The 27,870-nt window shown below is 36.8% G+C and overlaps 2 protein-coding genes across 4 annotated transcripts; one reads left to right on the top strand and one right to left on the bottom strand.

Annotated features, from left to right (window-relative positions):
• The first annotated feature begins 4,021 nt into the window (after window positions 1-4,021).
• LOC136247923 (protein NLRC5-like) lies at window positions 4,022-10,102 on the top strand. Its single transcript, XM_066039742.1, has 2 exons — window positions 4,022-6,836; window positions 6,909-10,102. The coding sequence occupies exons 1-2, from the start codon at window positions 4,022-4,024 to the stop codon at window positions 10,100-10,102; spliced, it is 6,009 nt and encodes a 2,002-aa protein (XP_065895814.1).
• A 9,393-nt stretch (window positions 10,103-19,495) lies between these two features.
• LOC136246832 (nidogen-1-like) lies at window positions 19,496-27,090 on the bottom strand. 3 transcript variants are annotated; one of them, XM_066038414.1, is made up of 4 exons: window positions 26,764-27,090; window positions 23,313-23,618; window positions 21,811-22,171; window positions 19,496-19,873 (listed from the first exon to the last, which is right to left on the bottom strand). In XM_066038414.1, exons 1-4 carry the CDS (start codon window positions 26,953-26,955, stop codon window positions 19,635-19,637), a joined length of 1,098 nt encoding a protein of 365 aa, XP_065894486.1. In that variant the 5' UTR covers window positions 26,956-27,090; the 3' UTR covers window positions 19,496-19,634. The 3 variants fall into 3 exon arrangements, with proteins under 3 accessions (XP_065894486.1, XP_065894488.1, XP_065894487.1); XM_066038416.1 differs by having other exon boundaries at window positions 21,928-22,171; XM_066038415.1 differs by having other exon boundaries at window positions 21,856-22,171; window positions 26,764-27,089.
• Between the last annotated feature and the right edge of the window lie 780 nt (window positions 27,091-27,870).

Raw genomic sequence — 27,870 nt, 5'->3', positions numbered from 1 at the left:
AGGGAGGTAGTGTACTGCATTACTTCTGGCTGTAGCCTCTCATGGATCCTCAGGCACCAACTCTACTATTCCCTTCTTCAACTGCTCTTGGATGATTGTATGATAATTTTCAAGGAGGTCAGGAGATTTCAGTAATCGAGAATGAAGAAGTCATAACCGATTCAAACAAAGATTAAAATGATCAGAAATAGGTGGTCCATTTTCCCTCCAGAGCAGGTACACTTCGTAATGACCATGGTTAAACTGCAGTCTCTCCACAAAATTATTTTCTTCAGCTTGAAACTGGGTGTCATCTAATATATTAATTGACTCGATGTCCCAAAAATGCTTCAGAGCATCACTTTCACTCACCCTCACTAAATTGTCACTATGTACTATGACATTGGAATGCATGAAACTCACACTACCACTGCTATCTGAGGGACCAGAAAGTGCCAGCCCAGTTTACTACTCACTGCCACAGGAGCAGTGTCTCCCACAATTGTCTCCCCCGTTACCATAGACCAATAATAATCAGATCCAATTAGGACATCTATTCTTTGTGCGGAATCACTGGCATCAGCTAATTGTAAGCCTTCAAGGTGACTATAAACACTTGTATCAATTAGTCAAGGAAGTGGAGAGCAGATGACAGCTGGTGTGCAGGCAGTAATATTGAGGGTTTCACCACTACTTGTACTCTGTATATGAACCTGAATAATGTCACAAGAATTTGTTTTAAAGGAGGAACTGCCGAAAGTGTTTACATGCAACTTCACTCTTCGAATTGGCCTTAGCCCTAGACATTGTTGCAAAGATTTAGTAGCATATGACAGTTGGCTACCACTATCGAGGAGTATCCTGATTGGCACTCACTTAGTTTCTCCTATAGCAATAGCTTTGCAGTTTATAGAGGCACTACTCCCTTGCCAGAGCTAGCCTTGCTTAAACCAGTTGTGCTTGAGATGCTAACGGTACTTGTAGTATCACTAGAGTTGTCAGTTTGGGGTGATTCAATGCTACCACCTACATTCTGTGTTGACTGATGGTGTCGTCTGTAACAATGTCTGCAGGTCTTCTGGCTATCACAATCCTTTGACTTGTGCTTAGTCCTCAAACAGTTGAAGCAATGACCAGCTATATCCTTCCAGTCCTTTACATTGGTAACTGCAGGGCAGGCAGCTGAGTAGTGTTAACTGTTACAATAAACACAATGCATCTTGTAACTGTTTGCAACCAGTAAACTGCCAGTGGATGAAACCTTTGACGTATGGACAACAGGAAACTTCATTGGACTAATGGTAGACCCCTCGCTGACTTCTCTGGCCTCTACTTCCTCTTTCAGAATATCAAGCAATGGAGTTATCTTCCAAGCATTCTTCCCAAGCTCGCAGGCAATTCACAAGCGGATCTCACTGGGAAAGTTAGTCATGATAACTGGGATCAACGAACTTCCGTATTGCTCAGAAGTGATTCCTAGCGTTTCTAATTCTCTAATGTTAAACCATGATCTTGTCATATACAGAATGGAGTGAATAACAGCGATCAACTGAGCAATTGGGGATTTTCAGCAACCCCTCCATGTGGGCACAGATGATTTGTTGGGGTCCCCAAATCTCTCCTTCAGCATTCTGACTGCTGTGTCATAATGGCCTTTGGTCAGCGTGAGGCCCTGTATACTCTTGAGGGCAGTGTCTTCCAACAATGAATTAAGGTAGTTAAACTTATCCACCTTTGGGATTTCTGCATTGTCATGGACGGAAGATTTGAAGGAGTCCCAAAATTCCAGTCAATTCTTAACATCTCTTCTAAACTTTGGGAGCTGTAATCTAGGGAGTCGAGGCTTTGCCACTGTAGCAGGAGGTGTTAATGAGGCATATACCATGGGGGATGGAGAAGCACTAGTAGCTGGCATAAGGACTGGAAGAATTTCTTCTAATTCTGTTTACAGGTAATTATTTTAGCAGTAATTGTTTCTGATTCTTCAAGCTCAGCAGCGATACTGTCTTTTTCACAACGGCTGAGGATGTCCTTGTCCATACCATTTAATAAACTTAATTTAACATCTATTTGTTGCTTAATAACATTAAGTCTAACTCTTTTAGTTGAATCTAATGGCTCTGTGGTACTGGCGATTTCCTCTGCTTTGCGGACGAGCTTTGTGACGACCCCACAGTGGCCTCCCCGTGTGGCACGTGATCTCTCTAGTGCAGGAGAGTATTCCCTAGACACGACAATAGTCACAGAAAATTAATTCACAGGTGGATCACTCTAAGTAGAAAAATAAACAAGAACAACAGTAGTAATCAAACATTAGGGCTTGTCTTCTAAGGTACCGTTAAGTCTGGTTCTGCCGCGGTACCACAGCATTTCAGCAGGTGGTTAAGTAAGTCGTATAGTAGCAAAGGCAGCCTTTATGGAAAGTGACAAACAGAATTTTCTACTTTAGAGTTTAGTGGAAACTCAGGTCCAGTTTATCTAGTTTCTTTATAATCAGCTTCATTGTGGGCTGCTCCTCGTCGCAATCGTCCAGCCAATCTTTGTGCCCCACATTGGGTGCCAGATGTCATGATGTGGTATCTAGGATAAGCAGGTCACGTTCACAAGTGTCCCACGAGGTTGAGGTTACAGTTCCACCATTTTTATCACGTGATCAAGGGAATGCATATATGTACACAAAACCTAATACCTAATACAACAAAGGAAAAACTTACTAAGGTACTAAATAACTACAACAATTAACAATGAAGTTCCAACAAATGGTAAAGGGCGTATGTCAAGCCTAGCCTCTGTTCAGGATGTGATTAATGTACCACAAACATTTAACATGGGCTAAGCAGTGATTTACATCCTACCTTACCCAATAACTGGCAGTCAGCAATGAAATTTTGGGTCACTTACCAGTGTTTTGTTATCCTCATCATCCTACAAGTTGAAAAATGTTAGGTTAAGGTGAGAACTAATGCTATATATAGCTTACTCACCGATAATTTCTGCACGTTTTTGGATACGGACATGCCCCCATCATGAAGCTACCACTCTGCACGGAGTAACCACTCTACAAACAAGCTTACTTATCTAGGCCTTTAGTGAACTCCGTACTTTTTCCATAAACAATTCAATAGCACTGACTAAAACATAAAACTCACGTAACCAAAGTTCTCCATAGGATATGTCTGTTCATCGTAACTGAACGTAACCAGGACGTACTAGCTGCTGACCCATTATCAAAAATTTTTGCTATGTATTTATAATATATCCAGTGGTTTACTGGTTTACAGGCTATCAGCCGGGGGGCAATCAGGATTGGGCCAACTTCCCAATGTGAAATGGCACCCATTATGATAAGTGTTACATATTAGCTGTAACATGGAGCATTCTGGCTTTGTGTGATATGTATGCCATCGGGCCTGTAGCCCTCGGGCAGATGGGCATACATATCAGGCAAAGCCCTCATGCCCATGTTACAACTATTTCTTGTATTCTTCCATAATGGCCAACACATAAAGCCAGGAATGTGCTACCATAAATCAACACCTTAGACTACCAGCAAAAGGAAATGGAACAAAAAAATTATGAGGACAAAGGTAAATTCATAATGCATGCTGCTGCATTGTATGTATGTGGCATACCAAAAAGCACCTGCTGGGCAGAAATATTGTGGAAGGTCAAACCCATAGCCTTAGCTATTACTGAGTTACAGGTGTTGTCTGAAGGCATCAGTATGTAAGTCTGTTAGTAGAGAATTCTACTTACTTAAAAAAATTAATGGAAATGTTTTAGGTCACATTATTGTGAGACTGGTTTCTGGTTAATTTTTCTCCTGTGAAGGTGAAAACCATCATGATCCCACTGTGTGATGTTGATATACAGTATGTGGCAGATATTCATGTATTGAACTCTTTTACTTATAGTCAGAACCATTGCACTATTATCTGATCATGTCAAAACTAACTACAAACAAACTAGATATTTTACGCAAGAAGGAATATGGCACCATCTGAATCCTAAACATTTTGTGAATACATTACTAATACACCATATGGAACAACGTAACGAAAAAGAGATTATTGATATAGCAGGCCTAATGAGAGAAGGTCTTGCAAGTCATTGTCAATTTGATATGGAACACACTGAAGGTTCTATTAGTACACACAATATTTCAGATATATTCAAACCATTCAAAAAAAATGATGGCACTATTATAATTCCAGAAGTAATAATAATTGATGGTGCTCCAGGAATGGGAAAAACAACACTTAGTAAAGAAATAGCTTACCGATGGGCAAAATCTCAATTGCTCAATGATGCTAAACTGGTATTCTTTGTATACTTAAGAGATCCTGAAATAAAGAAAATCTGTGACATGCAAAGTTTTATTCATTATTTCTATAATTTCGACAAGTCTGCCAATAAAACTGCAGAAAGATGTGCAGATATTCTCATCAACAGAAGTAATGATGATATAACAATTATATTGGATGGGTATGATGAGTATTGTGATGCTCCACGTGGTCTGTTCATATCCCATATTTTAAAGCGTAAAGTTTTTCCCAAGTGTAAATTGATAATCACATCTCGACCCACTGCTACTGATAGACTTCAATATATTGGAGACATCAGGGTAGAAGTGATGGGATTTACTGATGATAGTAAGAAAGAATACATTGAGCAAGAATTGAAGGGCCACCCAATTAAAATTGAAAAATTGTTTTCTTACCTTGATAAACACAGAGCTATCAACAGTATCTGCTATATACCTATAGTAATGACTATTTTAGTATGCACCTTCAAAGAAATGGAAGAATTACCATCTGATCAAACTGCATTATATGAAAGATTCATTACTCTTGCAATGTCTCGCTATGTAGAAAAACTTAGAGATGATTCTAAATTGAAAATTTTGTCCTTGCATAATTTACCAGAGGTATATAAGAATTACATAATAGAGTTGTCCAAATTTGCTTTTGAGACACTAAGAAGTGATAAAATTGTGTTTACAGCAGAAGAAATTAAAGAATTATGTCCTAATCTATCATCTACTAATAACGATTTCCAAGGTTTAGGCTTACTAAAGTCCACACAATATTTTAGTATGAAGAAGATTGATAATTGTGTGTCATACAATTTTCTTCACTTGTCGTTTCAAGAGTATTTAGCAGCATACTATATTAATTCTTTAGATCCTAGTATTCAGTTTGAACTACTACAGAGTACCTTGTTTGTTGACAAGTATACCAACACCTGGATTATGTTTACAGGCTTAAATATGCGTGAATCATTTCAGATATTCAATTATTACATATATGGGGGAGCATCATGTAACTTTCTGAAAAATAAGCTGGTTCCCATTATTTATAGTCTTGACCCACCGCAAGCTTTCTTTAAATTTGTAAATTATTGTACAAATAATGATTCGCCATGCATCACTCAGATCCTCTGCTTTAAAAGTAGTGAAATTGAATTTGAGACTGATACAAATTTGTTTCATGAATCTGAGAGCTTAGTTTTATCCAACCAGCTTTCATCACTCACTGTTCATTGGAATAAATTATACTTATCAATATGCCATTGTTCTGAAAGGAATGATCAGGTGATGGAGACTTTTGTCATTGATAAAAACATACAAGAAGCTTTCTATGATAAGATAGTATCAAAATTGAAATATAAAACATCAATTTCATTGATGATCGTAAGCACATTTAAAATGTTTGGATATAGAGTTAACAAACAACAGCTAATTGATGGCTTCAAAGTTAATGATAGAATAAGTGATTTCATATTATTGAAAGATTGTCATCTAGATGATGAAACTGCTGAAATAGTTTCAAACGGTATTAAATGTTGTAATACCTCACGTATTGCATTTGACGGATGCACATTTAGCAATAATGGTAGTAAACTGATATTTAATGTCTTGAGTTGTGTAGACACATTGGAGGCAGTTCATCTCGGGAATATGTACTTAGATGAAATAAGTGATGCTGCATTGTCATCTGTTGTTCGACGTAATGCAAACTTGAAAGTTTTGCACCTGAATGTCTACTTTAATTTTCTTCAATCAACAGAAATAAAATCAGTTGGAGCTCTTCGGAGTATTACTAACTTAATAGTTCTAGACCTTACTAACTGTATTACATCACACAATCATCACAACACCAAGGAAACCAGTAATGCTATTTCACTTGCAATACGAACCAATTTTGCACTACAGAAACTATACCTTGGTAATAACAAACTTAAAACAAGAGCATTGAAGATTATAACAGCTTTAAAGAACTTATCAAAGCTAAAAGTATTAGATCTAAGTGACAATGACATGTTGGATGTAGTAGCTACTGAATTAGCATTTGCTATTGCTAGTAATTCCTCTCTAGAAGTGTTGAGATTGGGCAGTAATAGGCTAACAAAAAGTGGCATTTTAGCAATTGCAAAATCGTTAAGCAGAATTTCAACACTAAAAACACTTGACATCAGAAATAACCAAGTTAGTGAAGAAGCAGCAGATGCTATATCACTAGTAATAGAAACTAATACCGGAATAGAAGAGTTGTATCTTGGTTATAATAAATTAGAAACAGGAGCACTAAAGATAGTAAGAGCTTTAAAAGAAGTATCATCTCTTAAAGTGCTAGACCTCAACAACAACAACACATCAGGTATAATAGCTGATGATCTAGCAGCAGTAATTGATCATAATAGTGTACGAAAACTGTGGTTAGCGTACAATGATTTGAGATCATGTGCAAATACTATTCTATATTCTTTGAGTAAGATCAGGACACTTACAGCATTGGACTTATCTGGTAATGATATGTCAGAGGATACAGCTGCTTTTGTTGCATTAGCTGTTACAAGTAATTAATCCCTAGAAGGTTTGGGGCTAAGTTACAACAGACTATCAACAAGTGGTATTGTAACTATTGCAGACTCATTAAGTAACATTTCAACACTGAAAATATTGAATATAAAAAATACTGCATTTACTGAAGAGGCATCAGATTCAGTAGCATCGCTAATAAAAAGTAATACCGGAATAGAAGAGTTATATCTTGGTTATAATAAACTAGAAGCAGGAGCACTTAAGATAGTAAGAGCTTTAAAAGAAGTATCATCTCTTAAAGTGTTAGACCTCAACAGCAGCAAAACATCAGGTATAATAGCCGATGATCTATCAGCAGTCATTGATCGTAACAGTTTACAAATACTGTGGTTAGCAAACAATGATTTGAGATTAAATATAAGTACAATTCTAGATTCTTTGAGTAAGATTACTACACTTACAGAATTGAATTTGTCTGGAAATGATATGACTGATGATGTTGCTGCTTCTCTTGCATCAGCTATTAAAAGTAATTCCTCCTTAGAAGATCTGAGGTTAAGTAACAACAGACTGACAACAAGTAGCATTGCAACAATGTCTGAGTCCCTAAGTAAGAATTCATCACTAACAATATTTGACTTAAGAAATAATCTTGTCACTGAAGAAGCGGCAGGTGCTATTGGAACATTAGTAAAAAGCAACACTGGAATCAAATTTTTATATCTTGGTAACAATAAACTAGGAGCAGGAGCACTAAAGATAGTAAGAGCTTTAAAAGAAGTATCATCTCTTAAAGTGTTAGACTTCAACAACAACAACACATCAGGTATAATAGCTGATGATCTGGCAGCGGTCATTGATTGTAATAGTTTACAAAAACTGTGGTTAGCAAACAATGATTTAAGATCATGTGCAAGTACAATTTTACATTCTTTGAGTAAGATTACAACACTTACAGAATTGGATTTATGTGGTAATGATATGCCAGAAGAAGTGGCTGCTTTTGCTGCATCTGCTATTGCAAGTAATTCCTCCCTATCAGATCTTAGGTTAAGTAACAACAGACTAACAACGAGTGGTGTTGTAGCAATTGCAAAGTCGTTGAGTAAGAACTCGTCACTGAAGATACTTGATATTAGAAATAACCTTGTTACTGAAGAAGCAGCAGATGCTATAGTGTCTGTGGTATTGACTAACAATAAACTGGAACAGTTGTATCTTGGTGAGAATGATCTTCAAGGAGGAACATGTAAAATAGTAGAAGCCCTTGAAGGCTCTAAGACTCTGAAAATCTTAAACCTGAATAGTGTAAACATATATCACAGGAAGAAATCTGAAACTGGTGTTGACGTACGTTTATCTAATAATCATCTGCAACTGTGTGGAGAATTCGGTATAAACACTTTAAGTAAAATTAACACACTCAAATCACTATATTTGAGTGGTTGTTATATTACAAATAAAATGGCTAAGGATTTAGCAGTTGTTATTGAGAGTAACCATCTACTGCAGTGTTTACAATTAAAAAACAATCAGTTAAAATTAAATGGACTGATGACTATTTGTCAGTCATTGCAGCAAGTATCATCACTGACATACTTCAATATTAAAAGTAACAAAATTACTGAAGAAGCTGCTGAACATATAGCATCAGTGATACTAAGTAATAATGGAATGCAAAAGTTGTATCTTGGTGACAACTATCTTCAAAACAAGGCAGTTACAATTCGTAGAGCACTTCAAAGTGTTACATCACTTGTTGTTTTATACCTCAGTAACATGAACATGACTGAAGAAGTTGTAGGTGATTTGGTACTAGCCATTAAAAATAATTTTCTGCTTGAAAAACTATACTTGGCTGGTAATGCATTATCAACTAGTTTAATTCAAATAGCAGTGGCTTGTAAGGAGAACACTAAACTTTTGAAGGCATTGGATTTACAATGTAGTAGTGTTAACCATTCTACAATGGCTGATCTGGCATCAGTAACTGGAATTATAAACACTCTGGAAGCACTTTCTTTAGGTGGACAAAATATGGGCACTGAAGAAAAAATCTTACATAATTTTGTACTTAATTTGGAAATGATAAGTTCAGGTTATTCTAAATCAGGTTTCAAACCACCTGAGGATTATAGATTTATTGAATTGTTGAACTTGGAGGTACGAAAATCAAACTTTATTTACAAGACTCAAATTAATTATGAGTTAACGAAAACTTCGTATAATGATGCTGATTCACTTTACGATTTATTCAACCAACAAGTAACAAATAAAATGAACAATTTTCATGAAAGAATGAAACAGAACATAGATGCAGCCTCTTTTATCTATTCACTCTACGTCATCTCAATGCTAAAAGTCCTTGATTTGGGTCAAAGTAATATTAATGAAATTGCTGCTTCTGAATTAGCAGATAAGTTATACTCTAATACTGTACTTCAACAATTATGGCTTAAGGGTAATCAATTAAATACTGTTGGGGCTATGTTCATTTTAAACTCACTGGAGCACATTTTAACCCTAAAAGTGCTTGACTTGAGTTTTAACAGTATTGGTTATCAGTCAGCTGATAATGTAGCAGCTGTGATACATAGTAACCCAACACTAGAACAACTGTGGCTGGATGGGAATGGACTACTGGACACTGGAGTCATACAAATCTGTCGAGCATTAAAACATGTTAAGAAGTTGAGAATACTAAGTCTGTGTAGTAATGGAATCAGTGATGATTCAGCTAAAGAATTATCTGCTGCAATTTCTAGTAATGATCTTCTGGAAGATTTGCTACTTGGTAATAACAATTTACAAACTGTAGGAATATGTAAAGTTGTCCAGTCTCTTAATAACCTAGTCAGATTAAGAAAGCTTGATTTGTTTCACAATGGAGTTACTAAAGAAGTTGCAGATGAATTGGCAGTCACCATATCTAACTGTTACACCCTTCAAGAACCATATCTAAGTGACAACATGTTGGGAACTAGAGGAGCAGTGAAGATATTTGAATCATTAAAACAGAAATCTAAACTACAGGTGTTAACACTTAGTAATAATAACATTACTGATGAAGTAATTGGTGAATTATGTTTTGTATTAGCCAGAAATCCTAGATTACAAGTTTTGTTGATCAGTGCAAACAAGTTACAAACAGATGGAGTTATAACAATTGCAAAAGTTGTTAAATGTGAGAATACAATTATGAACTTGTTGGCGTTGTGTGAAAATGATGTTAGTGAGCAGGGAAAAGAGCAAGTAAAAGCAATGGTTTCTGATAACCCAAACATCCATGTTTTTATATAATATATTTAATTTTGATCTGCACAAATGTAGATACAAAGCATACAGCACATGCATGCTCACACACTCATACGAATTTTATAGCTACAAAGCTTAACATTTTGTAGCTACGCACATTATCATTTACTGTGCTGTATAATTTATGTCTATGTACACATTTGTATCAAGACTTCACTACAAGTACATAATATGCATACTGTATCCGTAGGTGTGTACTAGATTGCACGCATAAAGAGTTTTAGTTATACTAGATGAATGCAAGATATTGTTTAGACATTCCTATGGCTATGATGGATAAGAATATTGTGCTGCAACCTACCCACATGCCAAACTGAATAGACTTATGTTAACATTGAACTGATTCTTATTCTCCACACGCTAACAAAGTATGCTGTTAAGACGGATGCAGCCCACAAATAAGTCAAGGCGAAAAAGATGTAAATCCAAGGTAGTAGCCAAAAAATGGTAGGATAATGGAAAGACAAAAAAATATTATATTATTAGTAGCTAACTACAGTTTAGGTAAAGGAGGCAACACAAATTCACCTGAATTGTAATTAAAATTTGTCTAACTACTGTCTTGGCAGGAAAGAAGATTTAGCAGAATGGTGGAAACAGTAGAATTGTCGTTTACAGATTATGGACAGCCTTAGAACACCTACCACTAGTTACAGATTGTGGACAGCCTTACAACACCCACTACTACTCAGTGTTACATATAAATACAACTATATACATAGAATTTACCACAATTGAAGCGCATCAGGTTTTCCTTCTTACCTATACCCCAATAATAATGGTCTTTGTAGTGTTTGGTCTCCACCTTGGATTTCAAATATTTTCACACTGAATGTTTAAGGGCCACACTTACTTACAGCTTGGCTGTTTTGGTTAAGATTTCACTTCTTTTTGTATTTCAAAGCCAACCTATTGGAGCTCTTTTACTTGTTTGTTTCTCTTTACAGCAGAAAGGAGGAAGAGATCAAGAACTGAATATTTTGCTGATGAAATTCAATAATTATTCATTAATACTGCATCACATGAACTTTCTACTGCAAGTTGGTGTGTTAGTAGTTTGTTTATAGACGAACTCCCTACAGGGTGACTTCTAATGTAGCTGAATTTTCTGCAGGGTGATTTGGTAACTCTCTACAGGGTAAATTATTTCTACTGAACTATTTTTTAATGTAGCTGAATGCTCTGCAGAAAATTCAAAGATACTTGTTTGTGGCTGAAATTTCTACATGTAGTTGGATGGGCACAGTAATACACCTGAATATACTGTACAGTATATAGACACAAATTCACTGACCTTTGCCTGTTGTGCTGCCGAGTAGACTGAGTGTTGTTTGCCACAGCCACAAAGCCTTGATTTATAGGGATTTCTCAGTAGAGTAGAGGGTGGTCCCTCCCTTGAGCTGCAGGAATGTAGCATCTCCTAGTAACCAACCAGTAGACATTGTTAGTACTTGAGACAGTAAAGCTTCTCCTTATACAGGGGTGTACTTTGAAAAGACAGTTCTTGCCTATTCCCAATTATGGTCAGACAATAGGCAATTTGTCAGGAGTTTGTTGGTTGTCTGACAAGCCCTCCCATAGAATAATTTCTGTGGTTGTAACAGATTTCGGTCACTGGCCAGTTTGAAAACAAGTACTATGTGCAAGGGACTGCACTTGTAAGTCTTAGTAGGGCAGGAGGGCCCTCCACTTGAGAATTCATCAGACTACAAATCAAGCCAATGCATTACAATTTTTGATGCTCTAGCAAATCATCTACAACACTGATTCATCAATGGTATTCCTCTACTAGGCAAAGTAAATTATTCATAGTGCATGGCTCTTTACTGTGGATATTTAGTCGATTCGATTAAATATTTGACCCATAGCTATAGTTTGTGCTGAACATGTCACTCTCAGTGGTTTAATTTGTTACCACTACTGGATATCATTATTCTTTTGGGAGATGCAATCATTTTGTTAGTAGTGCATGCATTATAGAATCAACTAACTAGCTAGCTGTAGGAATATGGAAACAAACTGACTGTCTAGTTTTAAACAGTTTCTTGAATGGCCTTTCAGTCAAGATCAGCTCCATCAACCAGTAACCATGTATGTATCAACTATGAAATAATATACATGTATTATGTATGTATTGTGTAAACATATATGTATCACCGTCTATGTATGGTGTCTTCCCTGAAGTCTATCTGTAGAGAGTCACTGCTTGAAGTATCTTAGTTTACTACAGTGGTATATCCCCAGTATATGGAACAGTTAATTGTTTGTTATTTTAGTAGTTTTTCAGTAAACCCGCATTCACTGATGTTTTACTGAGAGTTTAAAACTTAGTAAAATAATTATGTTCCATATACTTAAGTTTACTGACACTTTACTATCAGTATAACTACAGTAAGGCATCTTAACAAATGAGTAAACTAAGAACCTTCAAGCAGTGAGTTCAGCTACAAACAAGTCACCTTGAGGCCTTGAGAAGAGTTCAGCTACAAACAGTTCACCTTGTAAAGAGTTCAGCTACAAACTGAGACACCCTGTAGGTAGTTTAGCTACATTAGAATTCACTCTATACATGTTTGTTTGACCAACCACAAGTTTGTCAGGAAATTTGTCCTGGCACTAAAATGTTCTTATCATAAACCTGATATGGTTAATAAATTCACAGTGAGACCTTTGCAGGCATAATCATCATTTTATTGTATCCATATAGACATAGGCGGCGGAAAGGGGGGGCTAGGGAGCTGAAGCCCCCCCCCCCCCCCCCCCTCGGTCTGCTGAGGGGGGACCTAGCCCCCCCTCAGAATGATATCACACCGAAATTATCCTTCTTGGAGTGGGGCCAAAAACCGTGATAAAGATCGAGATACTCTAATTAGAGCAGTCGCTCTAATAAAGCAGTGAGCGTGTAGCGAGCTATGTAAGGATTTTTATGTAGTTTATCAGTTATAAATGCGTAGCTGGTGAGGTGGAAAGCTATTGTCAGTTGGTTTTGACCTTTTTTTTTTTTTTGGTCTCACCTTGCCAAACCAGAGATAAGTCCCAGCTCCCCCTCAGATCAACTACTTCCTCCGCCCCTGCATATAGATCCATATAGATCTGTATCCATCACTACAGTAGCTGTTTTCCCTAAATATTTGTTTTCTTTCTACAGCCAGTTTTCAATCTATAGCCATCTATAGTTATGCATTCATTTTTTTTGTAAACAATTATGACACATGAGGATTTAGCTATGCACATATATCCCACAATTTAATTTCTATTACTCAATAGCTTGGTTTTTGACATACTGGACATATATAGTGGTTCAATACAAAAGTGCATTTTACTCTAGAATTGCTCATACATTTTCAGAGAGCAAAGACTATAATTCAGCTTTAATGCTTCGCCTAGACTATATTGCAATTTTGGCCCCTTCTAATTGTGAATATGTACACATAGCAAGAGTTGGTATAAATACCATTAAGTTGTAGGCATACTTCAAATCAAACCTGCTAATATCATTTTGCCATCCAAGACAAGTGAATATACAGGTGTAACTGTGCCAGAGCCTTTGATACCAGGCCTCTAGCAGTACTGTGACTGAACAATAGCAATAATACTTTAATAACACATTACTGATATATATATATATATATATATATATATACTGTATATCAAGACACACGATAGTGTGTCGTGCGGCCCAAGAAGCCGGCGCGCCACACCGTGAGTATATTAACAGGAAGAAAGAAAACGCAATTTTCACACCTATGTACCTCTGTGATCCCTTATCCGATTGGAACCAAATTTGCTAGAGATGTGCCGCCCAGTTAGGGGAGTCTACATACCAAATTTGAAGAAAATCGCTCCAGCCATTTCCGAGATACGAGCGAACAAAATTTCGTTTTAATTTCTTCGTTTTTTTCTTCTTCATCTTCTTCATTTCGCACACTTCGCAAAATTCGCCATAAAACACGAATGCGTGCTCGGATTGGGCTGAAATTTGGCACACTTAAAGGGCTCATTAAGGCGGATCTCCGTACCAACTTTGGTAGGAATCCGATGAACATTCACGGAGTTATTACCGATTATTTGCGTAAAATAAGGTCGAAGGTCTGTCACGCCTACAGGGTAAACCCCATTGTAGGAATCAGTTGAAAATTGATATGTAGATGAAGCAACCATCGTAGGAGTGCCTTTTTGTGGTTTGAAAAGAATCGGGATAAAGACCATGGAGATATGACACAAAACCCAAAACCTGTGTCAAAATTACGCGATCGATTTTTATGAATAAGAAAACTATTAGTTTTCGTGTCTACCAGGCAAACCGCTTAGAGCAACGAGCTGAAAATCAGTATGTAGCTGGAATAATCATCATAGAAAGTTCTTGCAGTAGTACAGAAGAATCGGATTACAAATCACTGAGTTATGATTCGAAAGGAAACTACGTGCAGCAAATGCGAGATCGAGATACTCTAATAGAACAGTCACCCTAAAAAAGCATTCAGCTGCATGTATAATTTACACAGTTATATTACATTGCAAGTTATTCTGTAGGGAATTCAGCTACAAACAAGTCACCCTGTAGTCAGATCAGCTAGAAGAAGGTACCTAATAGAGAGTTCAGCTACAAAGAAGCCATCATGTAGAGAGTTCAGCTCAAATAAATCACCCTGTAGAGAATTCAGCTACAAACAAATTGCCCTGTAGAGAGATCAGCTAGAAGAAGTTACCTTGTAGAGAGTTCAGTTACAAAGAAACAATCATGCAAAGAGTTTAGCTGCAAACAAATCACCGTGTAGAAAGTTCCGCTATGAACAGATCACACTGTAGAGAGTTCAGTTAGAAACAAGTCATCCTGTAGAGAGGTCAGCTAGAAGAAGTTACCTTGTAGAGAGTTCAGTTACAAAGAAACAATCATGCAAAGAGTTTAGCTGCAAACAATTCACCCAGTAGAAAGTTCCGCTATGAACAGATAACACTGTAGAGAGTTCAGTTAGAAACAAGTCATCCTGTAGATAGATCAGCTAGAAGAAGTCACTTTGTAGAGAGTTCAGTTACAAAGAAACCACCATGTAAGAGAGTTCAGATGCAAACAAATCACCTGTAGAGAGTTCAGCTAGGAACAAGTCACCCTGTACAGAGATCAGCTAGAAACAAGTCACCCTGTAGAGAGTTCAGCTAGAAGAAGTTACATTGTAGAGAGTTTAGCTACAAAGAAACTACCATGTAGAGAGTTCAGCTGCAAACAAATCGCCCTGTAGAGAATTCAGCTACAAACAAATCACCCTGTAGAAAGATCAGCTAGAACAAGTTACCTTGTAGAGAGTTCAGCTAGAAACAAGTCACCCTGTAGAGAGATCAGCTAGAAGAAGTTACATTGTAGAGAGTTCAGCTACAAAGAAACTACCATGTAGAGAGTTCAGCTGCAAACAAATTGCCCTGTAGAGAATTCAGCTACAAACAAATCACCCTGTAGAAAGATCAGCTTGAAGAAGTTACCTTGTAGAGAGTTCAGCTACAAACAAATCACCCTGTAGAGGGTTCAGCTACAAACAAGTCACCCTGTAGAGAATTCAGCTAGAAGAAGTTACATTGTAGAGAGTTCAGCTACAAAGAAACTACCATGTAGAGAGTTCAGCTGCAAACAAATTTCACTGTAGAGAATTCAGCTACAAACAAATCACCCTGTAGAAAGATCAGCTAGAAGAAGTTACCTTGTAGAGAGTTCAGCTACAAACAAATCACCCTGTAGAGGGTTCAGCTACAAACAAGTCACCCTGTAGAGAATTCAGCTAGAAGAAGTTACATTGTAGAGAGTTCAGCTACAAAGAAACTACCATGTAGAGAGTTCAGCTGCAAACAAATTTCCCTGTAGAGACAAACAAATCACCCTGTAGAAAGATCAGCTAGAAGACGTTACCTTGTAGAGAGTTCAGCTACAAACAAGTCACCCTGTAGAGAGTTCAGCTAGAAGAAGTTACATTGTAGAGAGTTCAGCTACAAAGAAACTACCATGTAGAGAGTTCAGCAGCAAACAAATTGCCCTGTAGAGAATTCAGCTACAGACAAATCACCTTGTAGAAAGATCAGCTAGAAGAAGTTACCTTGTAGAGAGTTTAGTTACAAGCAAATCATCCTGTAGAGAGTTCAGCTAGAAACAAGTCACCCTGTAGAGAGATCAGCTAGAAACAAGTCACCCTGTAGAGAGTTCAGCTAGAAGAAGTTACCTTGTAGAGAGTTCAGCTACAAACAAATCACCCTGTAGAAAGATCAGCTAGAAGAAGTTACCTTGTAGAGAGTTCAGCTACAAACAAGTCACCCTGTAGAGAGATCAGCTAGAAGACGTTACCTTGTAGAGAGTTCAGCTACAAACAAATCACCCTGTAGAAAGATCAGCTAGAAGACGTTACCTTGTAGATCGTTCAGCTACAAACAAATCACCCTGTAGAGAGTTCAGCTAGAAGAAGTTACCTTGTAGAGAGTTCAGCTACAAACAAATCACCCTGTAGAAAGATCAGCTAGAAGAAGTTACCTTGTAGAGAGTTCAGCTACAAACAAATCACCCTGTAGAAAGATCAGCTAGAAGACGTTACCTTGTAGAGAGTTCAGCTAGAAACAAATCACCCTGTAGAGAGTTCAGCTAGAAACAAGTCACCCTGTAGAGAGATCAGCTGCTAGAAACAAGTCACCCGTAGAGAGTTCAGCTAGAAGAAGTTACATTGTAGAGAGTTCAGCTACAAAGAAACTACAATGTAGAGAGTTCAGCAGCAAACAAATCACCCTGTAGAGAATGCAGCTACAAACAAATCACCCTGTAGAAAGATCAGCTAGAAGAAGTTACCTTGTAGAGAGTTCAGCTACAAACAAATCACCCTGTAGAGAGTTCAGCTAGAAACAAGTTACCCTGTAGAGAGTTCAGCTAGAAGAAGTTATATTGTAGAGAGTTCAGCTACAAAGAAACTACAATGTAGAGAGTTCAGCTGCAAACAAATTGCCCTGTAGAGACAAACAAATCACCCTGTAGAAAGATCAGCTAGAAGAAGTTACCTTGTAGAGAGTTCAGCTACAAACAAATCACCCTGTAGAGAGTTCAGCTAGAAACAAGTCACCCTGTAGAGAGTTCAGCTAGAAGAAGTTACATTGTAGAGAGTTCAGCTACAAAGAAACTACCATGTAGAGAGTTCAGCTGCAAACAAATTGCCCTGTAGAGACAAACAAATCACCCTGTAGAAAGATCAGCTAGAAGAAGTTACCTTGTAGAAAATTCAGTTACAAACAAATCACCCTGTAGAGAGTTCAGCTAGAAACAAGTTACACTGTAGAGAGATCAGCTAGAAACAAGTCACCCTGTAGAGAGTTCAGCTAGAAGAAGTCACATTGTAGAGAGTTCAGCTACAAAGAAACTACCATATAGAGAGTTCAGCTGCAAACAAATTGCCCTGTAGAGAATTCAGCTAGAAACAAATCACCCTGTAGAAAGATCAGCTAGAAGAAGTTACCTTGTAGAGAGTTCAGCTAAAAACAAATCACCCTGTAGAGAGTTCAGCTAGAAACAAGCCACCCGTAGAGAGTTCAGCTAGAAGAAGTTACGTTGTAGAGAGTTCAACAGTTTAGCTGCAAACAAATTGCCCTGTAGAGAATTCAGCTAAAACAAATCACCCTGTAGAAAGATCAGCTAGAAGAAATTATCTTGTAGAGAGTTCAGCTACAAACAAATCACCCTGTAGAGAGTTCAGCTACAAACAAGTCATCCGGTAGAGAGATCAGCTAGAAGGATCACCTTGCAGAGAGGTCAGCTACAAAGAAATCACCCTGCTTCATCTTTTCTTCTTCCTGTAGTAAAGAAAAAATGACAGGTTAAAAAGCCCTAAAGCCAGCCATAGGCCGGCTTTGGGGTATACAAATACAAAAAGAAGTGAAATCTAATCCAAAACAGCCAAGCTGTAAAAAAAGAGTGCGGCCCTGAGAAAGGCTATGGTGGAAAAAGATGTGAAATCCAAGGTGGCGGCCAAGAAATGGCTGTGATGGTAGGTTAATTGTAAAAATTTTAATAACAACAATTCAGGTGAATTTGGTGCCGCTTGGTCTTGGCACAAAATTCACTTGAATTGTCGTTATTAAAATTTTTACCGTTAACCTACCATCACAGCCATTTCTTGGCCACCACCTTGGATTTCACATCTTTTTCCACCATAGCCTTTCTCAGGGCCGCACTCTTTTTTTACAGCTTGGCTGTTTTGGATTAGATATATATAGCTGGAAAAGCAGTCTATACTATTTGTGTAAGCCCAGTCAGGGCCATATCAACTAGAGGTGTACCAACATGGGTTTTTGGCATGTACCAATATCCGATATTGATGCAACCAAAAGAAGCCGATAACCAATAGTCGATCCAATATTTTCATTCACATTTTAAGCAAACGAAAGTGTACACATACCTACCCTACAATAGCATGTGCATGTATTCATTGCTATACTCTGCCTGTGGTGGTATACAGCTTGAGTTTCTATTGTGCAATCCAGCTGCAGGCAATTAGGCACCCACAAACATTTTTATGTATACTCCCATGAAGCCTTAAACGGATATTTCTGCATTACTCTGCATTCTAATGGCTTGTAAGAAAGCTGGTACAGCAAGTTTGCTTGGTTATCCTGTGATCCTTCTTTTATTACAAAGGTACTCTACAACTGCTTCATTTGTAAAGACTGTAATAAGCTTTCCAGCAACAAACACCAGAATCACGTGTATTTGTATGGCTTCTCATAGCGTAGCGCTTGTTCCAGAGTGAACAATAAGCCAGAGCCACATGGATAGCGGAGAAAACCAATGCATAATTCGTTTATGTACTAACTATTACTACTGTATAAATATCGGTAGCGATATTGGTTCTCCTGCTGTTCTGTACCGATACCGATATTGGTAAAAAAAAATCATATCGGTGGCTGATCAGATTATCGGTACACCTCTAATATCAACATTATGGATTCAAAATGGCACATGTGACTAAGTCCTTATTGTGTTTGAAGCACCAATAGAAATTTTCAGCTTTGGTATGGCAGGATGATCAGAATGGTAGGACTATGAGACTCAACCATTACATTTCCTTTTAGCAACAGTGCCTCGTTAGATGTGCCATTATAGTTGTTGATTATTCTATTATAGTATTTTGATTTTAATAAGTCATGCTCTTATTTAAAATTTAATCACTTTCATTGACTTTTAAGAGTCCAGCCTTTGATTCCCTATGCTCTCATCACCATTATACAGTATAAAGTACAATCATACATGTAGCTACTACTACTTACTGTATGTACTGTAACTAGTTAATATTTGGTAGGTATGTGCTTTATTAATCCCTAGATACTCCCTACGTGGTTTAACTGATCTTTATATAGTTTATTGCATGTACCAACATGATAAAATAATAAACCACATGATGAATATATGAACATTAAAATAAACATGCATGATGTCTGATTACAAATGAAAAGCGAACAGTTGTACAATATTAGTGTCAGTATCAAATTATATAAATTGTTAACACTTGTCATTAAAAGTATTCCTTAATTTATTCCAAAATCCAAAATGGTATGTGCAATACCAAAGGTTTTTTCCTTGCTTATTATTAATAAGCCTTCTGACAGATCTTTTACAAGATGATGAGCACACTGATGAATCCTCCTCCCATAAATAATTACAAGATTCCCTGAACTGTCTTAGACGTTTTTTACATTTACCTTTTCTTAAACACTTTTGGACAGATTTTCCACAAACAACTAATAACAAAAAAAATGTTACTATAATATATTATTAAAATTTAATAGCAATCAATGAGTAGGGATACATATGAACAGATGTTGTGCTTAATATATGCCACAAAAGAAATACCCTGTGTAAAAAAAAAAACAGCTTGGCCATAAAACTTTGTGTACTTGATAAAATACAACGTAACTAGTTCAGAATACATCTATGGTACTGCCCAAATGCAATGTTGTGAACACTAACTGCGTGCGATTAAACAACTCACTAATAAAGGCAGGGGTGGCAGGAGAAGGGGGGCCAAGGGGGCTGCAACTCCTGTAAAAAAGGGGGGGCTTAGACCCCCTAAAAATTATCTGTAGCTGTGATCAAGAGCCCAGGCTTAATCACTGTAACATCATTTGAGATACTCTAATAGAGCAGTCAAGATCGAGGTACTCTAATAGAGCAGTCAAGATCGAGGTACTCTAATAGAGCAGTCACTGTATTTTTATGGAGCAGTGTAGCAAGCTACATATGTAGTTATAAATAAGGAGATATAGTCTAGTTAGTAGATGACAACTATTGCCATAAGGTAAGGCCACATAAACTTACCTCATCAAGGAATGTTTGCACCACTGGTGGCTTAGTGCAGCCATCCAGCAGCTTTTAAAGTTGGTACCTTACTAGAGCAGTCTAAGAAAACTGCAGTCTGAGTCATTTTAGCTAACTAATTCAGCCACCTAGTTAGTAAAAAATAAAATAAAAATCAGCCCTCCCACACGGGTATTTTGAGTGCAGGAGGATGAGAAACTAATAATTTGGCCTAATGACCTTTTTTTTGGGGTCTTCGACTTACAACTAGGCCATGGCATCACCAAGCTAGACCCCAAGCCCCCCTAAATATAGGTGTCTCCACTGACTCTGAATGGCAGCTGTTTCATTTGTGAGTAACGAGATGGCTGCCACCTCTAAAGAACTATGAATGAAACGGCTCCCACACCCCTTTAGCTTGTGACATTGCATTAGGGTGGTACTGTATATTGTCACTAAGGGGCTCAAATTAGGTATGAGCATAACAGTCTAAGGTATATGTAAAACTCATCCATTCCTTACTTCAACTATCAATTACTACAGGCATTCCGCTTTGTTTTCAGCTTTGTTTTCCACCCATTATGTAGCATTACAAAATGGTCTTTTATGATGAATAGTCTTGGAGTTATGACAAGTACTGTTTGTACAGCGACAATACAGGCAAATAAATTACAGTTGCTTAATTAATTGATCATAACTCATGACTGAAACAAGCTGTGAAGACGGACATGGCTCAATCTGTTTACCATAAACTGGCAAATCCATTAAGGTATAGTGTTTTCCCTGTACTTCTCTGTGTGGACAAAGGAGACCTTTTCAAAGAAATGACGATGGCAAAGTTAGTTTTTACTGCACCGTAAACAAATGCCCATAATTTATCTTCGCTTTGCTATACACTGTACAAAAATGAAATTAATAGTATATAGATTTTATTGATTTGAGCTTTGATGAGCCAACCCCTATGCTACATCAGGGTTGAGCCCTGATGTTGCAACGCGTTTTGCTTATGATGCCATTACGCTCTAGCCATCCATCTGGTTAAGATACTAGCAGTGCTAATGTTGTACAGGTGCTATCTCACTATCTTTTTACAGAGCAACGGTACAATGATGAAAAGGATTTTACGTAGTTAATATCGTGGTCATTAAACTTAAAATTCCTTCACAGAGTAAACGCTAACAAATTTTACAGCATCTGTCAACATTAACAGTTATTTTACTAAGAGAATTATGAAATACCATTAGATTGACTATTGTATCAAAGTAAGCAAGCTTTGAAACTGCCACAAGCCAGTTGTGCGGATAGCAAAATGAAATTGTGCTGGTTTAAAATAGACATCATTGGCAGTTAAGAAATAGATATAACCAATATGATTACAAACATAGTAACACAGCTGACACAGAATCTATCAATGAGTCTGGTTTACCATTAACTGGTTCAGTAATATTATCATCACCAATTGAAAATATCCATTGTCCTAGTATTTTAGTATTTGAACCTTTATCAAGTTCAATCACTTTTGGAGAGAGTGTATAAGCCATCAGAGATGGTACACTACCACCACTCATTCCTCCTTTGTTGAAGCCTACTTGGACTTGACTATCACTTAAATCATCATCTGAATAGTCATCATAATAGTCTGCATCAAACTGGTACCAGTTTAATCCATTGTCCAAATAATGGAAAATAGCAATAGTAGCATTTACATCATCAGTGGCCAGTACAACTTGAAATGTATTGTTCTATTAAAAAGACAATAACATCAATGTATTGGATGATCTCTTGTACGTATTAAATACATATACATTATAATTCATGTGGTAAACATTTCAAACAATAAAAATTATCTTCTGTAATAAAATCTCCAGAGTTTATCAATTTGTGACTGGATTCACAAAAGTCTGACATAATCGCTTAAGCCCATTGATTACAAAGGATAAAATACTTGAGTATTATTATTTAAAAATAAGTATAAATGCTTTGTTCTTGTAAAAAAAATACTGAATATCGTTTTATTCACCAACTCAAGAGGAGTTTGTTTCATTGCAGTACACCAACCAGAACATAAGCTATGAATGTTTGTTTAAGTCATGCTGAAGACACAGTAGGAAATCAATCTTTCTTCACTGATTTAATCATTTGAAGTGAGGAAAGGTGATAGAAGGAAAAACTCACCCAGGGTGACATTGTAAACCGCTTAAACTAGCCAAACTAATAAGCAATGTACGATAAAGATTTAACCAAATACCTGATTGGTGGACACTTCATTGTAACCAATTCTAATAACTGATCTGATTATTGCCGAGGAAACTCAGTTACACTTGTATATTTGACTCTTTTACCGTGGATGCAATCCAATACATATATGTACACTACATAATTAATTAACAAATATGTGACTGTCTCAGCAATAACCAGCCTATTTCGCACTGAGAAAAACGAAAATTGTGCATGCTAAAAATAAAGTGTGATTTTTAATTAAATTGAGCCATTAGTCAGGGAAGCAAGTTTTGAATCAATTAAACTTATATTCCCCAGCTTACGGAGAGTTTGAATACAATTTCTGTAGCCCCAATGGTATGAATATTACATATTTGTTTACAATGCAGCAAGCATAAGCAAGATCATTATTTAAATGTCTTCATATTTAAGCAAGTACTTCCTGTTGTACAGTAATAGTGAAGCACACATGACTGATCTATCACAATCATGATTGTTTTAATAAAGTACTTCACACACACACACACTTTCCAGTGTAGCAATCTGCAACTACCAATATTGATACACACAATTTTATTTCACCCCTTAACAATCAACCTACATACAACATTGCAGATTATTTTAGATGACAGCATGCACACTCGTACACACAAAAATAATAACCTTATCCGAATGGCCATGAAAGTATCCGACTTGGTTCCATGTAGCAATAACAGCCATATTAGCCTTAAAGGATGCATTGTTGAACTCCTTAAAGTTGGCATTATTAACATCATCATTAATAGCTTTTAAAGTAGGGTCGTCAGCATCAGTGATGTGCCTGTAGTAGATGTTTCCTACTCCAGAAGTGTCGATATCTGCTAAAAATGGTGCAATTAATGATCCATCAGTGGGGGAGGGAAATGGATTAATTTCTGATGCAAACTGGTCAGTAAAGTGATCCAATGCCAAGTAACCATCAGTGGTGACCTATACAAATGTGACAATATGGACTAAAGTTACCAAGGAATCCATCACTATTCAAAAATTTTTAACTGATTTCACATGAATACATTGATTTCATCAGTTTTAAATCAATAAAGCTTGCAAGATTTCACCATGTCTTGACAACTGAATTTAATTATACAATTGAAATGGTAAACTCCTTGGAAACAAAATTCTAAATTGATTGTATTCTATAACCCTGTAAACACAGTACTGAAAGTACCGCAGAGAATTCACTGAAAACACAGGAAATGAATATTTACTAGGTATAATTTGTACATTGTATTTTATGACAACTTACAGCAACATTTGTACGACATGCAAAAGGATAAAAAAGTAACTTATATCTCAGTAGCATTGTTTGTAAAGTATACTTTCAAGCATCAAAGATTTGGGTCACCCATGTAGATAAGAATGTACGCATAACTTCAAGCTTTATGGTGGTCTACACAAGTCACAATAGTTTACTGAGACCAACACACTGTACTTTTGCAGTGAACACACTTAAGTCAGATTATGAGAAGGTAGTAATTATACAAGCTACAACTATTACTTGGTAAGTAAACACGCATAGGTGAGCATAATTTCTAGATCCTAATCACTTAATTATCTAAGTATAGATCCACTTCTACTGTGCACATTATATTATAATCTCCAAACAACATCCAACTGTCACAAAGTAAGCCGGGCATGCAAAACAATCAATGCTGTAAATCAATGGACATGCAAAACTATAAAGTGCTTTTTCAACTGTTCAGAGAAGTTGTAAACCTACACTGTACTAAACTCAAGCGACAAAGGTATAAATAGGAATTACTTTCTTCACAACTGAACATGTGTGTAATCATATAAAAACACTTTAGGGTAGGTGCTTTGAAAAGGGGAAATGCTAAGATACCAAACAGCAAACACAGCAACCACAAAGTCATTAAAATAAATTCTCCATAACCACAAACTTACAAAAGGGAGAAAGTCTGTAGAAAACCACATGCTGGGAAAGCTGGTATTTTATTGCCCATGACATAGGACTCAACATGAACATACTACGGAATTTCGCTCATCACAGCTAGTCTACTTTTGCAAAACTGCTCTTCCCAAGCCATATGTATGGTGAGCCACACACACTATATACTTTGGCCAATAAGGAATTTAATATAGTGAAAATTCAACTTGCTAAAATTGTGTTGAATTGTTGGATTAATTAACACATAAAATGTGCTATTGGTGCAGCAAATAGTGTCAGGTATATCATCATGAAAATTTCATACTAAACTAGTTGTTTGCCGCTTGCGCACATAATGTTCTGAAAGGTAGGAATTACTGTTGCAGTGAAAAACTAGTAGATGTAACTAATTAATAACTGGTCTGCTAGCAATAATACTGATACTACAAGTGGCATTTCCACAGTACCAAATGGGCAACGAGTCAATTTTTACAGACACAATCAAATGTAACACCTACAGTCTTTTCTAATAAAAATTATAGATACATTTTGATATCTTTAGTGCCTAAGAAAGTCATTTCTTGCTTTTAAAATAAAGCGCTCCGGTACTTGGTAATACTTGGATCAACCTCATGCTTCAGCCACTTTACTTTCCATTATTGAATGCTAAAACTATGTGCACACACTTATAACAAATGACTATAGCCATACCTTCTTGACTACAGAGTGGGAGACAACGACAAAAAACACATTAAGATGGCTTGCTTATACAGTATGGCTCAAAACTATTTTAAAGGGCATACACATCTACGGCTGAGTCCTTAAAAACATCTAGCAGCTACTCAATGGACAGTGAAGGTAGTGTTTACTGATATGCTAGTCACATTGGCAGCTTGCATGTAGCAATGCTCACACATCTTATAGCTCTACAACATTAGTAGGGTTTCTAAAATTTAGTTATTAAAAACAATTATCACATTTATCTAGTAGCTAGTAATGAAATCAACCATGAGCACTTGTGTAATATAATGCAGCAATGAATTCCAGTCAATTACTTTTATAATAAACTTCTGCAAAAATTAAGCAGTCTCTAGTTGACTAATAAGTTTGTGCATGCTGAATATCATTAGATAAGGTATGAACATTGCTGTACAAAAAACTAGTGTGTCAAGTCAAGTAAACCTCACAAGTCATTCAGGGCTGAATATTCAATTTATGACATCTTTGTAAATTATTGTGAGTTGATGGACTAACTATTGCTTAACAATACTGCAGTGACAGTAAATTCCCATCAGTTACAGCTGCAATATCAATTGATTTTCACTACTGACAGTTATATTCAAGGTTGTCTAACATACAACAGCAGTTAGCACATAGACTTTTTTTTAAGCATCATAGCTAGCCCCACCAAATACATTACAGTGGCCACTGGTGGCAGCTTACACTATACTTCATGCACCCCCACCAGATCTGCACGTTCATAATCAAGCCCTCAGTTACAGGTCATTTTATACAAGCATCAGCCCAGAGCCAGAAAAGTAGCAACACTGCAATTATCAATTTTGGTGTGCACGCAGTCACCAACGCAAACTGCAGTATAGTGATGGGATGGTTGAGATGTAAATTAAGCTTCTCTTTGTTGAGGTCTGCAATTATGTGCATTCACGGTGCCAGGTCCAGTTTGCGCTGTCCCATTGCTGAGGCACCGATTGCTGTGCAGGTCACTGAGGCCCATATTTAAGATAACTTGTTTTTGTTTATTATGTACTGTTTTATCTTATGTCATTAATTAGAGTAAAAAAAAACCCAAACTGCCATGGGAAAGTCGGTGTGATGGTTAATTGACCACACCGCACTATGTAAACTGCCACTCCCAAACAATCGTTCGCGGTTTGCATATTGTACAACATAATTCCCCATAGTGTGTCTATTGTTAGTTAAAGCATAAACACACCTACAGTAGGTTCAGTCCGTATAAAAGCCAGAGCCGGCTAACCACCGGTATGCAGACGCGCATCACCTATACGGCGCTAACCTTTATGGAAACGATTGATTATTAAACGATTGATTATTTGGCAACAACAAAGTTACACCATTCACAAACGTATAGTATAGTTAGCCATAAATAATTCATTACGTGATAGCTATAGCTGCTGAGTGAATTACGTGAAGTCAAGATGAACTCACCCATATGTTGTAGATTCGATCTCCCAGAAATTTGAATCCACCCTTTAGCCTTATTCGTTCAGATCTTTCCATAAACCCTTTAGGCAGTGCTTTATCACCGTGGAAGAGACCAAAGTTATAAAACATATCAATCGGAACAGCCGCAGTAACTTCGAAAAGCAACAAGCTGCTAGCAATCACTATCAAGTTCATTGTTACAATTCAATACAACATTCACATTCAACTATAACACCAGATACTGTCACCATTGAACAAGGTGAATAACTACGAAATGCGTCTCTGTCGCTGGCTCATTATACGAATCTCATTATTTATACGTGAAGCCATCCATTTTATTATACGTGGTTATACATACCTTTCATACCTCTGCACTTTTCTATAACCACAAAAACAAATAGGCAGATCCTTCCACTCAGTACTTTTTTCTTCAGATAGCTAGTCTCATGAACCAAGCTGGATCATTTTCAACACTCTACATTGTTACTCAACACTGAGTCTCAACTGTTGAGACCAGTGTGACGGGTCACTTTCAGCCACATTCCACCAAGGTGATTAAAAAATACATACAACACTAGATTTCTCAGTCACTGCTAGAAGCTTTGTAAGAACATGGCGAGTTTCAATTTACAGGAAGTGTCTCTGGAATGGACAGTTAGTTCAGCTTGCAATTTGCGCACACTTTTTTTGCTCTTGTCATATAGTCCTACTAGGTTTCTCATCTTCCAATATAGAAAAAGCAGGCAGATCACTGGCTGCTCGCATGACCCAAAATAATTATAACTTTTTTAGCTGTCGGTATAACTTCATAAATTCCTTAATAGCTGTACCATATTGATGCAGCAAGGGAAATGGCAAGGATGTGAAACTTTTAACTAAAAACTTTGGCCTTGATAATAAGGTGGTCATCTAATTACATATAACCAGTATTGGGGGTAACATGTTACATAAGTAACGAGTTACATAAGAGTTATTGCTTTTGTGGTAACATAACAAAATATGCTGTAAAAACAGGTAATACAACTCAAGTTACTTTACCTGCAAATGTAACTGCATGGTTACCTAAGTAATAAAGTTATTGTAAGAGTCTAATATTATGTAATATTTTAC

This window comes from Dysidea avara, chromosome 2 (assembly GCF_963678975.1).
Source record: "Dysidea avara chromosome 2, odDysAvar1.4, whole genome shotgun sequence".
NCBI classification, from domain to species: Eukaryota; Metazoa; Porifera; class Demospongiae; order Dictyoceratida; family Dysideidae; genus Dysidea; species Dysidea avara.
This window is presented reverse-complemented; position numbering and strand designations above follow the sequence as displayed.

Excerpts from the sequence above, each read along its gene's own strand:
- LOC136247923 (XM_066039742.1), top strand. The coding sequence starts at position 4,022 with ATGGAACAACGTAACGAAAAAGAGATTATTGATATAGCAGGCCTAATG. Across the intron at positions 6,837-6,908 it reads TGTTGCATTAGCTGTTACAA|ACTCATTAAGTAACATTTCA; the intron begins GTAATTAATCCC and ends TAACTATTGCAG.
- LOC136246832 (XM_066038414.1), bottom strand. The coding sequence starts at position 26,955 with ATGAACTTGATAGTGATTGCTAGCAGCTTGTTGCTTTTCGAAGTTACT. Across the intron at positions 23,619-26,763 it reads ATCGAATCTACAACATATGG|GTCACCACTGATGGTTACTT; the intron begins GTGAGTTCATCT and ends ACATTTGTATAG. Across the intron at positions 22,172-23,312 it reads TTCATGGCCATTCGGATAAG|AACAATACATTTCAAGTTGT; the intron begins GTTATTATTTTT and ends TCTTTTTAATAG.